Source organism: Amphibalanus amphitrite, unplaced genomic scaffold, assembly GCF_019059575.1.
Source record: "Amphibalanus amphitrite isolate SeventyFive unplaced genomic scaffold, NRLGWU_Aamphi_draft 000557F_arrow, whole genome shotgun sequence".
In the NCBI taxonomy this organism is placed as follows: Eukaryota; Metazoa; Arthropoda; class Thecostraca; order Balanomorpha; family Balanidae; genus Amphibalanus; species Amphibalanus amphitrite.
In genome coordinates this window covers 311,239-331,198 of record NW_024882051.1, presented here as the reverse complement: position 1 = coordinate 331,198, position 19,960 = coordinate 311,239, and the positions used below count along the sequence as shown (strand labels likewise).

The window sequence follows — 19,960 nt, the reverse complement described above, 5'->3', positions numbered from 1 at the left end:
GCGAAGCTTTACCTCTTTCTCAAGAGAAAAATATAAGAAATTTTCAAAATTTTCACAAAACCGAAATATATGTTAAACAAATATGGTTGATGAACACATGTGCAAAATTTGAAGTCGATTTCTTCAAAAATGGCTGCGCTAGAGCGTTTTAAATTTACACGTTGAAAATGGTCACTTTCACGTCATTTTTTTAATTATTTTTTTCAATTTTGAAATTTAAAAAGTGTTTTGGGCAATTTTTCGCGTTAATTGCGAAAATCTGACCAAAACATGTATCGCACCATCAATGATCCGATACGCCATCAGAGGCCGCGCCGCGGACAGGTGGGCGCGGCGATACCTAGGCCGCGTGGGGGTTACACTGGTGTTCGGGAAGGGCTATGTCAACGCGAGGCAGGCCGCGGGAAAGCCGGTTGCGGCGCAGGTCCGTATTTGTCGGCGCCTAGCAGTGCAGCGGTGCGTTTATGGCGGAGGGAGGGGAAGCGGTGTAGTGTCTGCAAGGCCGCACACAGGAGAGGGCACACGGGCCTCCCCCCCCCATTTGAGTTGGGGCCCCTAATCTTTAGACCGCCGAAGACCATGTAAAATGAACTGAAATAATGATTAAAAAGACCGGGAGGGCCCATCTCGTTCCCCAGCAGGCCCATACGAGTCCATAAATGCCCAGTAGCGCAGCCAGTTCAATGGCCCTCAAAAGACCTCAAAGGGCCCACAGATGGGGTCACCGGGTCCTCAGATGGTCTCGAAGGGCCCTCGGTTAGCGTCAAATGGCCCTCATCTGGTGTCAAAGGGCCCTCAGATGGCCAAATGAAGGGCCACAAGATGGCCTCAAAGGGCCCTCAGATGGGTTCAAAGGGCTCTCAGCCAACGTTAAACCTACCTCAGAAGACCTTAAAGGGCGTCAAAGGGCCCTAAACCTGCGTCAGAGGGCCCTGAGCTCGCGTCAAACGACCCTCCGAAGGCCTTAAAGAGTCCTTAGCTTGTGTCAGAGGGCCCCCAGCTGGTGTCAGTGAGCCCTCCTCAGCTGGCGCCAAAAGTCCATCTGAAGGCCTCAAACGGTTGTCAGCTGGAGTACAACGGTCCTCAGATGCCGTCACGCGGCCCTCAAAAGCCTCAAGGAGCCCTTATAAGGTATCAAAGGGCCCTCATTTGGCCTCAAAAGGCCCTCCGCTAGCGTTAACCGGACTTCAGAAGGCCTTAAAGGGCCCTTATCTGGTGTCAGAGGGCCCCCAGCTAGTGTCAGAGGGCCCCCCGGCCCTCAGTTGGCGCAAAATGGCCATCAGAAGGCCTCAAACGGTCCGTAACTGGAGTCCAACCGCAACGGTCCTCAGGTGGCGTCAAGCGGCCATCAAAAAGCCTCAAAGGCCGCTTAGAAGGCAGCAAAGGGCCCTCATATGACCCCAAAGGGTCCTCTGCTGGCGTCAAACGGACCTCAGAAGGTCTCAAAGGGCGTCAAAGGGCCCTGAGCTCGTGTCAAATATAAAAGCGCCCTTAGCTGGTGTCAGGAGGCCCCCAGTTGGTGTCAGCGTGCCCTCAGCTGGTGTCAGAGAGCCCTCAGTTGGCATCTACTGGCCATCAGAAGGCCCCAAACGGTCCTCAGATGGCGTCCAACGGTCCTCAGCTGACGTTAAGAGGCCCTCAAAAAGGCCTCAAAGACCCCTCGGCTGCTGAAGAGGCCCTTAGCCTCAAAGGAAACTCAAGAGACGTTAAACGGCCCTAAAAAGGCTTGAAAGGGCCCTCTGCTGGTGGCAAAGGGCTCGCATATGACATCAATAACAGCTTTGTCAAAAACGGACCTGAGAGACCTTGCCGGTCCCTGGTTATAAGGGACTCCTGTCTCTTGCAGTAACCTGAGTGGCCCACGTTTACTGAGGGGCCCCTGGTTATTGAAGGAGTCCCTGGTTACTGGAAGGACCCCTGGTTATCAGAGGGTTCCCTGGTCACCTGGTGGGTCCCTGATCAATTGAAACCTCCCGATCATCTGAGCGCCCCCTGATTGCCTTGGGTGTTGGCGTTGGCGTACAGTTTAAAGTCGTCGGCACACTGCGGCCTCCTCTTTCTCAACAAGTCCCTCTATTTCTTCTGCAGCGAGGGCGATTTCGTCAAAATACTCCTCCATCGCGAAGCCTCGTGCGCAGACGCAGTCTTCGGGGCGCTCGCTGTGCCAACTCTTGACGCCAACTGACGGGCTCCAAATGGAACAGATGGACTCCGAAAAGAACGTGGGAATGCCGACACATGATCCCTCCAAATTTACAGAGGAGGAGATGTCCCTGACAGCCCATTTGCAATAGGGGTCACTTTTACACTATAGGCGTATGGGGAATTCGACCTTATCGACATGGTACTACGAGGTCAGCTGATCTGCTTGGCATTTAAATCGTAGTAAAACTGGCATTTAAACGCTGCGAAACAACTTACGTACAACGTAGCTCCGATTTGCCGCTCTTTCTTTTTCATCCCTCCGATTTTCTTCCGATCAAGAGAAGTTTCGTACCGAGAGAAGTTTCGCAGCCACGTCCGATATAACTTACGATAGCACGGATCCCCCCAGTCTAAGAAATGTACAGGCAATCTTATGGTGAAAGGATTTTGAAAATCGGTTGGTAAACAATTGAAATATGAACGTGTAAACACAAAATTGTGATTGCTGCGTTTCCCGCATCGGCCGAGCCCGCCTCAGCCGGCGACATGTTACTCTTAGCAGGCCTCTAACTGCCATATTTATTATTGGATTAACTAGAAATTCCCCATACATACTTTAAAAAATGTATGTTCTTTCGTATAGTGAAGATCAAAAGACGTGAAGATATCGTTGCGTGATAATGTTTTCGTTGAATTTACTTCATGATGCATTTCCACATGGCTCAAAATTCACCGCAAAATACCGTTTGCCTGAGACACTTTTACTATGGAACGTGAATGCTTGACTACGATGACTATGCATTTCCATTCTCGCAGAGTTTGGGATATCACTAATCAGCAATCATTCATTTCAGAAAGTGTACACAAGCAGCATGTCTTGACTCTGTCTTTCAAGGTCACGCGCGGTTGCGTGATGTTGATGCATGAAAACGGCGTTTGCCGCGAAAGTTATGAATGGCCCACTCCAATTTTTTCACAGATGGTTAAGAACATTGTGACGGACATAATATGTAAAAATTACCCAAATCGAAGGTGACGTGTTTTTTGCTATTTGAATTTTTCTGTTTTAATTCAAGGTCAAATGCATTTCAAGGTCACTTCAATTTAATTTTATAATTAAAAATCAAAGTCTTATTAATTGCCTATAAGACCCTGTTAATATCATTTTGATACCAGAAAAGGAACCAGAGTTATAGCCATTTAAAAAATTGATGTGTGGCATTTTTCGCTATATTCGATGACCTACATATATCTCAGCGATACGTTATCAAATTTCGAAAATATTATACGTAACTCAGTTTTGAACCATGCCCAGTCTGCCTACAAATTTTCAGAAAAATCGAAGGGGATGACGGATTTCGGTGTTTGATTTGACGTGGAATGCCCCTATTTTGAGACACAATAAAAAGCTGAAAACGCAACATTTATTCAAAATGGCATATGATATGGGGTATGGTGTGAAATTGCAGGTTAAGTAAAAAAAAATCACTTAAAAGGAAATTTCCTTTTCAATCATTCCAAAAATGTTATGAATAATACGATGTCGGATACAACGCTCATCCTTGAACAGTTAACAAACACAACATCCATTGTTCAATTTCCATGGGTCAGAATCAGGGTTGCGGAGTCGGATTCGGAGTCGGTCGGAGTCGGCAGTTTTGCCCGAAGTCGAAGTCGGAGCTGGAGTCACTAAAATCTTACCGACTCCGATTCCGGAGTTGTGTTGCGGGAGCTGAACACACTCAGACTCGATGCTTTACTGTATTATCGGCAGAGGCCCAAACAAGAACCACAGAGCCAACCGCTCGTAACCACGGTCTCCCTGCCTCTCCCGGGCCGCCGACCGCCCAGCCAGCGCCAGCCCTCGACCCCGCCCGAGGGCCACGCGGCAGGGGCGGCGCCGGGCGCGGCCAGCCGGGGAGGCGCCACGGGCGGCGCCAGGCATGCCACAACGGGCGGTCACAGCCGCCCGTAACACCCCTCCCCCCTCACGGAAACAATCATACATTGAACAATGCGACACTTACGACACGCTATTTACATTACAACTATATACACAATCACAGCCTTCACCACCTCCACCACACTCATAGTCCCGCCTGGAACCTTTCAGGTGGTCGCGACACTCGGCCTGATCTGGTCACGTATGACATTGGCGGCAACATTCCCCTCTGAGCGACGCCCACATCACCAGATGGGCCAGCTCTCCCGAGTAAGTGCATTAGCGGCACCTCGAGCAGAACGCCATGCTCGTTACCACAGTCGCTCACGGGATCCACCCCCACGGCCTCACCACGTCCCTTTGGACCACTCGGATCCTGAACTGGCTGCAAGTCGGTCCGACGAGGGATGAACTCCTTGAGGTCGTTGTGGTGCACGACGCGTGTCTTGCCGCGGACGTCCTGTATCCGGTAGGTAACTTCCTCCCCCGGTGTGCCTCTTCTCTCGACGATGGTCACCGGTCCTTTAAACGGCAGACCCAGCTTCGGTTTTCCTCCCACAGCGGCAGTGTGGTCTCGTACCCACACCTTCAAGCCCGTTGGGTACGCGGTAAAATTGAGTTTGCTGTCATGGCGAACCGCCATTCGAGCAGCTGATTGGGAGGAGGCTCTCCTCACCTGTGCGAAGACCCGCTTCATGTTCTTCAGCCGTTTGTTCAGGAAGGTTTCAGCTGGTATTGCGACTTCATCGGTTCCGTACATTACATCCAAAGGCAACCGAGGCTCAAAGCCATGGATCATGTAGAAAGGTGTGTGACCGGTGGTTTCGTGGAGGGAAGAATTGTAGGCCATGGCGTATGATCTGGTACTTTCGTCCCAGTCAAGGCCCTGGCTGTCGATGTATTTCGACACCATGTCTTTCAGGGTCCTCATGAAGCGCTCCACCATCCCGTCGCTCTCAGGATGATAAGGCGTTGTTCTAGTCTTGTGGATGCCGAGCCTCTGATACAGCTCACGCATCATCAGAGATTCGAATTGAGCGCCCTGATCTGTGTGAAGCCTCTCGGGAACACCAAGCTCCTGAACCCAGTGAAGGAGTGCCTCCATCACCGTTTCTGTCTTCTGATTCGGCATCGGGAAGATTCGTACGAACTTTGAGAAGTAATCCATGATCACGAGCACATATCGGTTGCCTCTTCTCGACACAGGCATCTCCGTGATGTCCATGGCTATTCTCTGGAAGGGTCGTGAGGTAACCTCGGTAACCATCGGTGCTCGTCTTTTGGGTGCCGGTCTGTACCGCCGCTGACACGGCGTGCACGAGGCACAGAAGCTCCGGATGTCCTCATTCATCCCCGGCCAGACGAATCGAGCCTTCACCCGGGCGATGGTCCGTCTGCGACCCATGTGCCCGCTCGATGGATCATCATGCGCCAGTCGGATGATCTCGGCCCGTTCAGTTTGAGGCACCGCCGCCTGGAACTGTCGACCCGAGGCAATGCCGATTACTCCATTCATGACGCGCACCTTGCTCCAGTGTTTTCGCAGCACTCCCCACCCAGCGAACGCTGCAGGCCTTGGCTTCTCCTTCCTCTCGTGTGCTCTTCGGAGAGCCGACAGCGTCGCGTCACTGGCTTGCGCCTGGGCGATTGGAGGGAGGGTCCGTTCTTGGACTGATTGTGACACAGCGACTGATACAGCAGCCGGTTCCTGCGTAAGCCTTGAGAATACAGCAGTTGGAGCTACAAGAGTCACAACCGACTCAGGCGAACCGCCTTCCGTCGGCGCGGGCGAGCCGCCCGCTACTGACCCCACCGTCCCCGTTCTATCTCCTCTCTCTGAGACAGAGCGACCGGGACACCACCCCTGGCCTTGGGCTTGACCAGATCGGACCGCAGACGCCATATCTGGTGGTCTGCGAGACAGCGCATCAGCGTTCCCGTGGGCCAGACCGCTGCGGATCCGAACATTGAAGTCGAAAGAACTCAGCTCGATCGCCCATCGACCACGACGTCCTGTGCCGTCTCGCTCTGCTGCGATCGATGTCGGTATGTTTGCCAGCGGCTTGTGGTCGGTCACCACTTCAAATCTGGCACCAACAGTGTACTGACGGAAATGTCTGATGCCATGAACGATCGCCCAGAGTTCCTTATCGTAAGTCGGCCATCTCGTCTGCTGCTTTGTGAGTGCCTTACTCTCATAGGCGATCACCTTTTCCTCATCTCCAATGCGTTCAGCCAGCACCACACCCACAGCAGAGTTGCATGCGTCTGTATACAGGACGAACGTCCCTTCACCTGTTGGCAAAGCCAGTACGGGAGGCGAGGACAGAGTGGACTTCAACAGCTCGAATGCAATGCGCATCGGTTCGGACCACCTGATTCGTCCCTCCTCTACTGCGGCGTCCCTAAGTGGCTTTGTAATCGCGGCATACCCCTGAATAAACCGCGCGTAGTACCCGCACAGGCCTAAGAAGCTTTTCATCTCCTCCTCAGATGACGGCTGCGGCCAGGCCAGGACCTTGTCCACGTTATGCGGATCTGGACGTATCCCTTCCTCGGAGACGAGATGTCCAAGGAAAGTCACCTCCTTGCGTGCGAATCGACATTTCTGTGCCTTTAGCTTCAGCCCGGCTTGCTGAATCCTCAGGAGTACCTCCTGCAGGGTAGCCAGATGTTCTTCCTCGGTCCTGTTGAACAAGATGACGTCATCCAAGTACACCAAACAGCTTTTGGTGTCAAGGCCTGCGAGAATCAGTTCCATCATCTTCTGGAAAGTGCCGCTGGCGTTCTTGAGACCCATTGCCATGACTCTGAACTGATGGAGGCCTTTTCCAGTCGAAAATGCCGTCTTCTCTCGATCTTCAGCCGCCAGTTCAACCTGCCAATACCCTGTGGCCATGTCCAGCGTGGTAAACCACCTCGCCCTTGACAGGGTATCGAGCGAGTCGTCGATTCGTGGGAGCGGCATGGCGAAGCCCTTCGTCACTGCGTTCACAGCCCTCAGGTCGACGCAGAAGCGGAAGGATCCATCTTTCTTGCGCACCAACACGACCGGCGAACACCACGGACTTTCGCTTTCCTCAATGACACCATCCTGTAACATCTTTTCTTTTTGTTTCTCTACCTGGTCTCGGACTTTCATGGGTATCCGTCGTGGACGTTGTTTGACTGGGACTGCATCCCCCGTGTCAATCCTGTGTTTTGTCACACCTGTACGACCAATGTCTCCCGGTCTTTTACTGAAGACGTCACTGTAGGTCTCAAATAAACCCCGTAGTTTGTTACGACCTCTCTCACTCAAGTCTGTCAGTTCTGGTGACAGGGCTTGCTGCACCTCCGGTTCCACCTCTCCAGGATCATGAGATGGATTACCTCCATCTCCACAGCTCGCCACATTGCAATCGGCACAGTCTGCCCCGGGACACAAAACACACAGGGCGTCTTCACCGCCCCCAAACGCAAGGAACGTCCCGACATCAGAGCCCTTCAAGAGACGGACGCCCTCCGCTCCGACATTCGTCAACCGGATAGGTATGGTGCCATTGGAGGCGATCACCACCACAGCCCGTGGAATCAATAGATCCTCACGCTCCGCCGTGCGGCTTGGCTCCATCATCCCACTTACCGAGCCTGCTGACGTCACAAAAGGTCCCTGGCCATCAAGTCGCTGCACCACTGCTGCTACCGTTGTTACCGAACGACCTGGTAGTGTTACTGCATCGCCAAGAATGACTCTAGCCCGCGGGGGACGGATCTCAGGGTATGTTGGAAGTGGAATCGTCATCCCTTTCATACGGATCACCCCCTTCTCATCGTCAATGATAGTTCTGTTTTGGCAACAGAAGTCACGTCCAAGGATCACGTCATAGACCAGCCCCGACACCACAGCCAGTCGTGGACACACAATCGACTCCTCCTCCACCTGGATAGGGACATCACGGAGCACCTCAACGATGTTCAGGGGGCTACCACCAGCTCCCTTCGCGGACCGCGTCGGGGTGGTGGCCTGACAAGCCAGTTCCGTTTTCAACCGCTGCTGGAGCCCATCCCTGACCATGGAAAAGTCGGCACCCGAATCGACCAGCGCCCATACTTCGAGGCTGCCCAAGTGGACTCGAATGGCTGTTGCAGTTAATCGGGACTGGATACACGCAGCCGGCTCTTGTCCCACAGGGCCAGCTGCTCCTAGTTTTCCGCCGGCTTATCAGATGGAAGGGCTTCCCTCGACATCAGCCCCCGACGTCCACCCATTGCTGGAGGCCCCTGCTGCAGGCGAGAATGGCATGCCGCCATCCAGTGCCCAGCCTCGCCACAGAATAAACAAAACGGTTGGAGCGGGGTGGCAGCTTGTACAGCCGACTGACAGTTGCTCCGAATGTGACCCTCCTGCCCGCACGAAAAACATTTCACCCTGGTGGCTCTCGGTCCAGTTCTCGGCTGACCACGGCGTACCACCGGGCAGTCACGCCGAAAATGGCCGGGGGCACCACACCCGTAACATTTGACAGCCTCAGGCAGGTGGTCCGTCTTGGCAACGGCGAACGCCTCCAACGAAGACCGCAGCTGGCCGATCTCCTGCTGCAGCTGAGCTATCCTTGCATCCTGCTGCGACCCACCTCCTACCTCTGCATGAACAGCTGACGCTACAGCACCCAGGGGAAGGGGCCCAGTACCTGTATGCGTCGATGGGTTAGCAGCGCGTACCGCCTGGACGACCTCCTGGCGTTTATGCAGCTCTCGGATCACCGCTACAGCCGCAGACAGTGACTCAGGATTACGGTGGCACAGTTTCGTCTGGAGCCACTCATCCCGAAGTCCACATATGAACCGACTCGTCAGGGTTTTCATCACGAACGCCCTCTCTGCATACGTTTCCTCAGGACCTTTTCCCTCCCCTGACGGACCGGTAGAATGAGGGAACGCAGCCCGCCCCAGTCTCTTAATACGGTCAGCGAAGCTCTCAGCTGATTCCCCCGGCGACTGGGAGGCGCGCCCCAGCTCGGCCTGCGCCTGTAAGGGCTCGATTAACCGACCAAACCGGACCCCAAGTCCTGACTTTATCTCAGAGTACGAACTGTCACCCTGATACAGCGAATGCGCATAATCGAGTGCGACGCCATCCAGCAGAGGCAACAGCCGCTTAACTCGCTCAACGTCTCCGAGTCCCACCGTTAACGACTCGAAACGAGATATCCACCGCTCCCAATCATCTGTCTCTATACCCGCAAAACGAGGGGTTCGCGATACCAAAATAGTGTCGTTGAAATCCATGGCCAGCGGAAACAATTCACCAAATTATTCAAAACTGCACCCAGGCGGACCGCCTTATTCCTAACGTTCCCCTCAGAACAGAAAATATCGGCGTTCTATTTTCGAGCAAACCGCCCGCTTTTTGTCGAGCACAGACTAGTTACGACAATCAACATTCATGAACTAAATTTCAATAAATATCATCAAATGAAATTAATGAACTCACCCTTTGTCGTCTTCTGCAGTCCTACCGACCGCGCCAAATGTTGCGGGAGCTGAACACACTCAGACTCGATGCTTTACTGTATTATCGGCAGAGGCCCAAACAAGAACCACAGAGCCAACCGCTCGTAACCACGGTCTCCCTGCCTCTCCCGGGCCGCCGACCGCCCAGCCAGCGCCAGCCCTCGACCCCGCCCGAGGGCCACGCGGCAGGGGCGGCGCCGGGCGCGGCCAGCCGGGGAGGCGCCACGGGCGGCGCCAGGCATGCCACAACGGGCGGTCACAGCCGCCCGTAACAGTTGGAGTAAAGACTGCATGGCGCAAAGTCATGCCTTGCACCTGGTTGCTTGACGATTTTTCTTTCGTTGACCTTTCAAAATCAGGTTATGTTGAATGTAAGGACCTCTTTTGGACCAGCGTTTTTATTGAAAAAAGCTGAAGAAGGCTGCTGCGTCAAAACCTGTTTTTATTTTGCATGCTATTTCAAGAGTACTCATTTGCAATACAAGGCCTTGGAGCGCGCAAAACTCCCGTTTCAGGCAAGATAAAAAATATCCAACCGAAAATTTGATTTCATTACGGAGCGAGCGAAGCGAGCGTAGTCTTTCCTTAGATTAACGGAAATTTCTGAGTATGAGCGGCCGGCCGGCCGGCCGGCCGGCCGGCCGTGGTCACGCTTTTGCGAGGCTTATATCTCAGCAACCACTTGACCGATTTACACGCGGTAATTTTTGTAGGGTAGCTTCATTCCTTCTACCAAGTATTGGACTATTCCTGATGCATGTGGGTGACCCCTTATGCACGTGCCACGTGCAAAACGAAGAGGTGTCAGTTTTGTAATTGTTGCAATATCTCGGTAACTACTTGGCCAATTGCGCTGAAAGTTGGCATGTAGGTAGGCACCCACTAGGCACTGCATATACATGTGCCAGAGTTGGGGTGCTGCTGCACGTGCGCACGTGCAGGGGTCGTTTCCAGATCTCGGGAACGGCTGGACCGATTGCGCTCAAATTTGGTACACGGTTAGGGACCGGTTAGTAGGGTGCCGTGCACAAGTCAGTTGGGACCCATTTTGCACGTGCGCACGTGCAGGGTGCCGCTTCCAGATCTCGAGAACGGCTGGGCCGATTGTGCCCAAATTTGGCACATCGCTAGAGACCAGTTAGTAGGGTGCCGTGCACAAGTCAGTTGGAGGTACCTCCTCGCAATTTCGCACGTGCAAGGCCCACCCTCTCGCTCGCTCCGTTAGTCGCCCCAAAAGGCGTTATACTGGTTATATGGACTTAATGAGCAATGCCTGGAGTCGGAGCTGGAGTCGGAGATGGAAACTGAGTCGATTTTTGAAGCCGGAGTCGGGGTCGGAATCGGAGTCACCTTAATATCTATCGACTCCGCACTCTGCAGCCCTGGCCCCTGGTCAGAATAGCCCTAGTTGTTCATGACGATCGTTTACAAGTTACAACAACGTGAGCAATGAGCATATCGTCTTTCCGACTATCGGTCGCCGGCCGGGGTAACTTTTTCAAACATTCTCCACCCATGAAAACAGTCATATATTTAGAACAACTATGCTTTGTTGAGTCGTTTCATGCTCAATTTTTACTTAGCACACACCCTAAGAAGCAAAATGATCGGTATTAAGATATCGTCATGTTTTGTCATTCGCGCGCCATAATTGCATTCAACAGTCTTCTGCTGTCAAATGTTTTGCGTGTTATTTTCTTTCAATAATAGGACAATGTGAACTATCATTTATATCTTTTTCCAACAGCATCATTATTTATAATTTAATTAGGCAGCTTTTGACATGAATACAGCTTTTGACTTTATTTGATACAAAGAAACAATATCTTTAACATGCTATAGTTCTTGATTAAAAACAATTTTACTGTTTACAAGTTTATTTGCAAACATTTTCTTTTCGGAGGTGCCACTGGCGATGAAGCTTAGTGAGATCGGTTTTTACGTAGTTGGTAAAAATACTCATGAATTGTAAACTACAAACACTTGTAAATACAAGTTTTTAGTGAAACAGGCCTCAGATCATTAACCTTCGCCGGCACAAGCCATTTTGCGTCCTTCGACGGCCCAAGGGGGGGGGGTACGACCCCCCTCGCGTTTGGCCCCTGATCGAGCTAGAGCTTCGCGGAAAAACGAGCGTGTTGCCCGTCACGAGAGGAAGCCGATGATATCCAATTTTAAGGTCCTAGGTCATCGGGTGACCTTCCAGGTCAGGTCAATGACCCGAAAAACGGGAAAATCGGGACCTGTTAGAAAGTCGTTAAGTGTGGCTGCTGTGGGGTTTTCCGGGGTGCTGATCACGAACATCGTGTTAGTTTTGATCAGAGATGATGTCTTTAAGCATTTAGACCAGGTCGGGTCAGGTCAGGTCAGATCAACCGGTAGGGGTCGTGACGGGTATTCGTAATACGCGTCAACCGCCTCTGACAGCTTCGTAACATATTACGAAGGTATTAAAGCTACTTCGTAAATGTTCAAATGGTTGCTAAATTCGAATTCAGCTCCAAAAACTAGCTTAGAAACATGTAAAGCTCGAAAAAGTGAACCGAGGTCACCAAAGGTCAGTGACCTGACCTGACCTTCAGGTGACATTGACACCCACCCTAATGCATGGGAGCAACATCAAATCACATGTTTGAACGTTTGAAACAACGAAAAGCTTGCAATCTCGCGGCTAATGCGAGCCGACATACGCGGAATCGCGATTCCGGCCAAACATGGTCTCGGAAAAGAGGTCACAGGTCAAAGGTCATTTGGGTCAGGGCCATGAAATTTTCAGGGTAGTTGTAAAATTGATCAATGCGAGGGTCCTGAAAGTTTCGTCGCGATCGGCCGCTTTTTACGCGAGTTATCCGCGAAAAACCTTAGAAGGGGGGTTGCATCAACCGGCGATCAACCCTGTGCCGGCGAGGGACGAGGGTTAAAGGTCCCCAGCGGTTTTCTGACAATAACTTTTGATAGAGGCATGCTAGAGTGATGAAAACACCTCAGATGTGTTCGTCTCCAAGGGTGGACAAATGCGCCGAGTTGGGGTAGCACGGGCGCAGCAAATCCGCCGCTGCCCTAGCGGTGACCTTGACCTCCGCCGTCTGTTGCGGCTCCAAAGTCAAGCCGGCGTGGAATTGGGAAAGCTCGTGCTACCCCAACTCGGCACAAATATCCACCCCTGTAATCATCTCGACAAAAGGAATCGACTGTTATGCAACATGACTTTTTCCGGTCAGGTCATGACATTGACCTGACGTCAAATTTTCAAAATGACCTTTTAAGGTCAAATAATTGTTCATTCGACGCGTCTCGATGATAGTTACACGATGCTGGCAAAATAAATGTAACTTTCTTTAGCCAAAAGTTACTGCAGAAAACGTTTTTAATAAAAATGTTATTAGTCTGAATTGTTGTGAGCACTGTTTTGAGAGACATAGACATACTTAACCCGGCAGTTGCTGGGGTATTTCGCCACCCGCCGTTTGCTGGGGGGGGGGGGGGCGTTAAACGCCCCCAGCCGATAACTCCAATAGGCGCAGAACCAATAGGCGCAGCGAAACGCACGAGGCGGCAAACGAAAGAACGCGACGAGACGCTTCTGATGAGTACTTAAATGTTGAATTTTAAGCTCACAGGTCGGGTCAAGGTCAGGTCAAACACCTGAAATCGGGCTTTCAGTAGCATTGACTTCAGGACTTCGCAATGGGCGCCTCTCGTCATAAACTCTGTCAAAACGGTGCACAAGCCTTCATATAAGGTCTGCAATGGTGTCAGCTCCATGTAGGGGTCATTCAAGCATAGGTCAGGGTCAAGGTCAGGTCAACCGGGTAGGCACATATCCCCGAAAATCAAAATTGATATTCGCAGCCTGTGACACATGTTATATGGGTAATTTTGGGCGTAGAATACGATGGTGACATTCATTTTATCATATGTGTACGTGTTTGGCTCAAAAATTCAATTTAAGAAATGCATGTATCATGGTCGTGAAGTATTCACGAGAAATTGCCAAGATTCAGTTCAAGATTTTGGAAAATGCGGAACGATAATCAATAATCGAAGATAGCCATTTGATTGTTCATGGTATTGGCAGTCGTCATGGTATTGGCGTTCAGGGTATGTCTGTATGACTATTCTGTGATTTTATATGATTTTTTGAACATATGCCGTTTTTGGTCGAAAACTCAGAAATCATGACGTCACTAAAACCTCGATATCTCAAAATCTCCGACCGATTTTTTTTTGAAGCTTTGTCAAAATAAGCTTCAATCAATTCACTACAGGTAACGCGCCGTTTTTATGGTGCTATGGCCCGGCGAAAAAAATGGGGGCGTTTAACGCCCCCCCCCCCCCCAGCAACTCGCGGGTTAAAAGTATAATAAAAAAGTAACCGTACTCTCATAGTTAAAATTGAAAATCGTAAAAAGCCAGATAACCTCGAGGAGCTTCCGGCTTACGCCTTCTTCAATTCGCTCTATTAGGCGTAAGCCGAAAGTTCCTCGAGATTATCTGGCCTTTTTACGATTTTCGATTTTAATTATGAGAGCACGGTTACTTTTTTATTAAAAAGGCTATTGTTTAGTTATTGCCGTCCGGAGGTTAACCGTTGACCTGAGGTCAATTCTGAGGGCGCAGTCCAGAAAGAACGCTATAAGGGTTATCGAATGCGCTTTTCCGCAGCGCTGTAGCTCTATTGTTGTGGCCCAGGAGCTGCGTTAGACGGGGGAGGTGGTTGTTCAGACACCCCTTCCCACCGGCCGGCGCGGTTGGCGCCGAGCACCGGCCCGGCGCGGGTTAAAGGTACGCTGCAGAGATATCGTTATCGCTCTTTTGTGGACGGTGCGAACGTTGAGATGAACCAGCCGTACGGCCCTCCAGCAAAAGAATGGTTGGTTAGCCTATGTGCTTTTGGTGTAATAACTTTGAATGACAGAGACACACCTGTAATATGACTCAATAGAAATGAGAAGAGGGCTCGTGCACACCCTTTGGCAATGGTTTTCAACAGCCATTAGACGTATTCTTCAATGCAGATCGCTTATTGTGATGTTGGGAACCAACCACTTAATACCTGGAGGGCCGTACATGTATGCATGTATGCGATTCGCGTATCCGCGGTCCCAGGTGCCCGCAGCTGCGCAGCCCGCTGACACTGGAGGCCAGTGGTCCTCACACCTCGCACAGCTGCGCAGCCCGCTGACACTGGAGGCCAGTGGTCCTCACACCTCGCGCAGCTGCGCAGCCCGCTGACACTGGAGGCCAGTGGTCCTCACACCTCGCACAGCTGCGCAGCCCGCTGACACTGGAGGCCAGTGGTCCTCACACCTCGCACAGCTGCCCAGCCCGCTGACACTGGAGGCCAGTGGTCCTCACACCTCGCCCTTTTCACATTATAGCTCTGATCGATTTCAATTGTCTTGCTTTACTAGCCCGTTGGATGCGCCCGTCAAAGTTGTCGATCTCGCCGTGGTTTTCAGTTTATTTTATGCATGTTTCCCATGTTTGTGTTACCTTTTCCGACCTCGGCTGGCCATGGAAGCGATCCGACTTGGCCGCCGCCTGTCAGCTCCTCCGAACTGGGCTGGTTTTGTATTCAGTCTGACCCAGTGTGGTTTTGTACTCAGTCTGACCCCGGCTGGTTTTGTACTCAGTCTGACCCAGTGTGGTTTTGTACTCAGTCTGACCCCGGCTGGTTTTGTACTCAGTCTGACCCCGGCTGGTTTTGTACTCAGTCTGACCCAGTGTGGTTTTGTACTCAGTCTGACCCCGGCTGGTTTTGTACTCAGTCTGACCCCGGCTGGTTTTGTACTCAGTCTGACCCTGGCTGGTTTTGTACTCAGTCTGACCCAGTGTGGTTTTGTACTCAGTCTGTCACAGTAGCGGCGGAACACCTTCAATTAAGGGGGGGGGCACTGCCGACTTTTGGTCCCATTCTTTCCATGCAACGCCCATAGGGCTAATGTTAAAATGCCAAAATCAAAGGGGGACACGGTGCCCCGGTGCCCTCCCCGTTCCGCCGCCTATGCAGTCTGATCCCGGCTGGTTTTATACTCAGTCTGACCCTGGCTGGCTTTGTACTCAGTCTGACCCCGGCTGGTTTTATACTCAGTCTGACCCTGCAGCTGGCTTTGTACTCAGTCTGACCCCGGCTGGTTTTGTACTCAGTCTGACCCAGTGTGGTTTTGTACTCAGTCTGACCCCGGCTGGTTTTGTACTCAGTCTGAGCTAGTGTGTGTTGCGCGGCCCAGGTACGGCATGGAGGAGCTGCTGATGGAGTACGGGGTCGACCTGGCCATCTGGGCGCACGAACACTCGTACGAGCGGCTGTGGCCCGTCTACAACGAGACTGTGTACAACGGCACGGCCGCCGACCCGTACCGCAACCCGGGCGCGCCCGTACACATCGTCACGGGATCGGCGGTACGTGGTCAGAGCGGGTACACTGTACACTGTACACCGTGCACTGTGCAGTGTACACCGTGCACTGTGCACTGTGCACTGTACACCGTGCACTGTACAGTGTACACCGTACACCGTGCACTGTACAGTGTACACCGTGCACCGCACACTGTACACTGTACACCCGTGCACATCGTTACCGGATCGGCGGTACCCTCCTCGGGTGTGCGCTATACAGTGGGTCGGCGGAGGACGCTGGGAGTTAGGCACTGGGGAGGGGGGGGGGCGGGACAGGCCGTCTACACCGCTCGGGCCTAGGTGGGGGTCAGAGCGCCCCTACATAAGGTTATTAAGTTAAAGCTTCTAATCGTCATTTTCTTTTACAATGAGCCTGAAAAGGTTGTTACGAGCGAGCGAGCGCAGCGAGCGAAGCGAAGTCTTTTCAATATAGGTAACGGAAAAATCTCAGTATGAGCGGCCCGGCCCGGCCCGGCCTGTAACGCTTTTCAGAGGCTTGTATCTCAGCAACCGCTGGACCGATTGGCCCGCGTTTTTTTTTTTTTTTGCTGGGTAGTAGACCCATCCCTTTTACCCCGTAATTGACTACTTTTGATGAATTTCAGTGACTGTTTCTTTGGATTTTAAAAAATCCAAAGAAAAATTTTCATTGTTGAACAAAAACCTTAATCTTTTTTCATTGGCCTCTAATGACTTTTGCGACCAAAATCTTTCACATTTTTATTTATTCAAAATAAACTTCATGTCATTTCAAATCGACATGCAAAAAATTGGAAATGTGTTCTTTCTATAAGTTCCTCATTTTCCCGCAAACAAAATGGGTTTTGGAGGGGTTGATACGACCCCAGCACGCCGTTTCGCTTCTAATAGACCTAGAGCCTCGCGGAAAAACGAGCGTGTGTGCCGTTACAAGTCGCAGCAATTGGTACCCGATTTTAAGGTCTCAGGTTAATCGGTAGCGTCTGAGGTCAGGTCAAGTGACTGAAGTTACGGGTTCGGTTTTTAGTAAATAACTTCGCAAAAAATGGCCGCAGAGCCGCGATTTTGGCATCATTGTGTTCGCCTAGCTCAGGTGCGTCGAATGGTATACTTTTTAAAGGGTGAGGTCAACTTAAGTAGTTGACCTCGGGTCAAGGTCAGGTCAGAGCCCCTCAGGTCACGAAACTGGGCAAAGGGTATCATATGGCATATCATTCGATTCGGAAGGTCTTCCTGAGTCCATTGGTGACTTTCCCGACTCTATAGCTCAATTGGATCGGGAGTTATTGACGAAAAACTGGTACGACCCTAGTGACGTCATAAATGACGTCATGCAAGGTTAACAATGCAAAAGTGAAGCATTGGACTTTGCAAGGAGTGCATGAAATCACTATACCATGTACGTGAGATAGTTTTAGATCATTCTCGGCGCCAAAATGACAGTTTTTATTTTTCCCCATTGACAGTGACGTCACGTGACCGACCTGACCTCATGTAACCTTACAAAATTCCCAGATATACAAGTTGTGAGACCTCTGGAGGACACCATGTATGCGTCCTGTAACTTTCACCTCGGACAGCTATGGTCATTGGCGTCCAAAACAATGTCAGAACCAAACAGCCTTTTTCACTCTCGCGCTTATAGGAAAGAGGGTTTGAGGAACCCTCTTTTCATTTTTTTTTCAGATGACTCAGACTTCAATTGAAATTTCAGCAACCCGTGATGTCACTAGGCAGCTTTACCACGCCATTTGTAAGCTCCGCTCCCGAAATCACTATTCGAAACCGTTATCGTGACGTAAAATAAATACATTTATAGAAAGAACACCTTCCTAATTTTTTGCATACTTCTTAACAATGTGCCAAATATTTTTTAAAGAAATAAAAATTCAAAAAAAATTGGTCCCAAAGTCCAAAAAATGCAAATGAAAGAAATCTCGATGTGTCATATATAAAAATAGCGTATTTTTCGAAATTTCAAAAATACATATTTATCTCTGTTTCATTGCAAGTTCAATGTAATACAACATTTGACATTTTAATAATCCGTCTTAGAGTTACAGCCCGCCAAACTTAGCGCTGCAAAGCAGGATCCAAAAAAATGTTATGCACCATAACTCACAAAATATTTATCTGATAAGCCTGAAACTGTTACAGGTGGATTCAGAGCACCTGATTACCCCTGAAACCCTGAGAACGATTCTCGTCAAATTCAGAGAGATGAGGGTGTCAAATTGGAAAAAAGTGGTACGATCTATCGTGGAATGCCCCAACTGCCACTTGCAAAACGGAGAGGTGTCACTTTTGTAATAGTTGCAATGTCTCGGTAACTACTGAGCCGATTGCGCTGAAAGTTGGCATGTAGGTACTAGGTAGGCACCCACTAGGCAAGCATATCCATGTGCCACAGTTGGGGTGCTGCTGCACGTGCGCACGTGCAGGGGTCGATTTGAGATCTCGAGAACGGCTGAACCGATTGTGCTGAAATTTGGTACATGGTTAGGGACCGGTTAGTAGGGTGCCATGCAAAAGTCAGTTGGGACCCATTTTGCACGTGCGCACGTGCAGGGTGCCGCTTCCAGATCTCAAGAACGACTAGGCCGATTGTGCTCAAATTTGGCACATCGCTATTGACCGGTTAGTAGGGTGCAGTGCACAAGTTAGTTGGAGGTGCCCCATCGCAATTTCACACGTGCAAGGCCCACCCTCTCGCTCGCTCCGTTGGTCGCCCCAAAAGGCGTTTTACTCGTTAACCTCGTGATCCATCCAGACGGTATGTACCTACATTGCAAAATGAGCGTATTCTGCCTGCGTTTGAAACCATTTCGAGACTTGTTTGATGTGGCGTCATCCTCATTCAGTTTCTATCGCCTGAGCTCGGATATTTGCGTTATTGACGACAGTGAGGCGTTATTCTTACCGAGTACTGAGTAGTGAACCATGGCACCGCTGATCCTTTATCTCTGAGCACTCAGCGTGCGCTCCCTGCTCCACGCTCATATTGCGCATAGTTTTCACTTGACATCTGCCATCCATATGCTGCGCACAGTGCTGCCGTTCCCGCTGGTGTCCGCGTTCTGCTGTCGTTCCCGCTGGTTTCCGCGCTCTGTTGGCGTTCCCTCTTGTTTCCGCGCTCTGCTGTTGTCCCTCTGGTTGCCGCGCTCTGCTGTCGTTCCCTCTGGTTTCCGCGCTCTGCTGTCGTTCCCTCTTGTTTCCGCGCTCTGCTGTTGTCCCTCTGGTTGCCGCGCTCTGCTGTCGTTCCCTCTTGTTTCCGCGCTCTGCTGTCGTTCCCTCTGGTTTCCGCGCTCTGCTGTCGTTCCCGCTGGTTTCCGCGCTCTGTTGCCGTTCCGTCTGGTTTCCGCGCTCTGCTGTCGTTCCCGCTGGTTTCGGCTCTGCTGCCGTTCCCGCTGGTTGCCGCGCTCTGCTGTCGTTCCGTCTGGTTTCCGCTGTTCTGCTGCCGTTCCCGCTGGTTTCGGCTCTGCTGTCGTTCCCGCTGGTTGCCGCGCTCTGCTGTCGTTCCCTCTGGTTTCCGCGCTCTGCTGTCGTTCCCTCTGGTTTCCGCGCTCTGCTGTCGTTCCCTCTGGTTTCCGCGCTCTGCTGCCGTTCCCGCTGGTTGCCGCGCTCTGCTGTCGTTCCCGCTGGTTGCCGCGCTCTGCTGTCGTTCCCGCTGGTTTCGGCTCTGCTGCCGTTCCCGCTGGTTGCCGCGCTCTGCTGTCGTTCCCGCTGGTTGCCGCTGCTCGGTGCTGCGGTTTCCTCTCACCGCCCACCGGCCGCCGTTTTAGTCGGACATGCTCCCGCTACCCGCCGGTGTGTGTGTGTGTGTGTGTGTGTGTGTGTGTGTGTGTGTGTGTGTGTGTGTGTGTGTGTGTGTGTGTGTGTGTGTGTGTGTGTGTGTGTGTGTGTGTGTGTGTGTGTGTGTGTGTGTGTGTGTGTGTGTGTGTGTGTGTGTGTGTGTGTGTGTGTGTGTGTGTGTGTGTGTGTGTGTGTGTGTGTGTG

General features: G+C 51.4%; 1 protein-coding gene across 1 annotated transcript in view; it reads left to right on the top strand.

The window, feature by feature from the left end:
- The window catches only part of LOC122393847 (acid phosphatase type 7-like), a 102,847-nt gene that overhangs the window by 72,237 nt on the left and 10,650 nt on the right, over positions 1-19,960 (top strand). Inside the window, exon 8 of the mRNA XM_043390261.1 lies at positions 15,817-15,988. Within this exon, the coding sequence (XP_043246196.1) occupies positions 15,817-15,988 (172 nt within the window). The remainder of the gene's footprint in view (positions 1-15,816; positions 15,989-19,960) is intronic.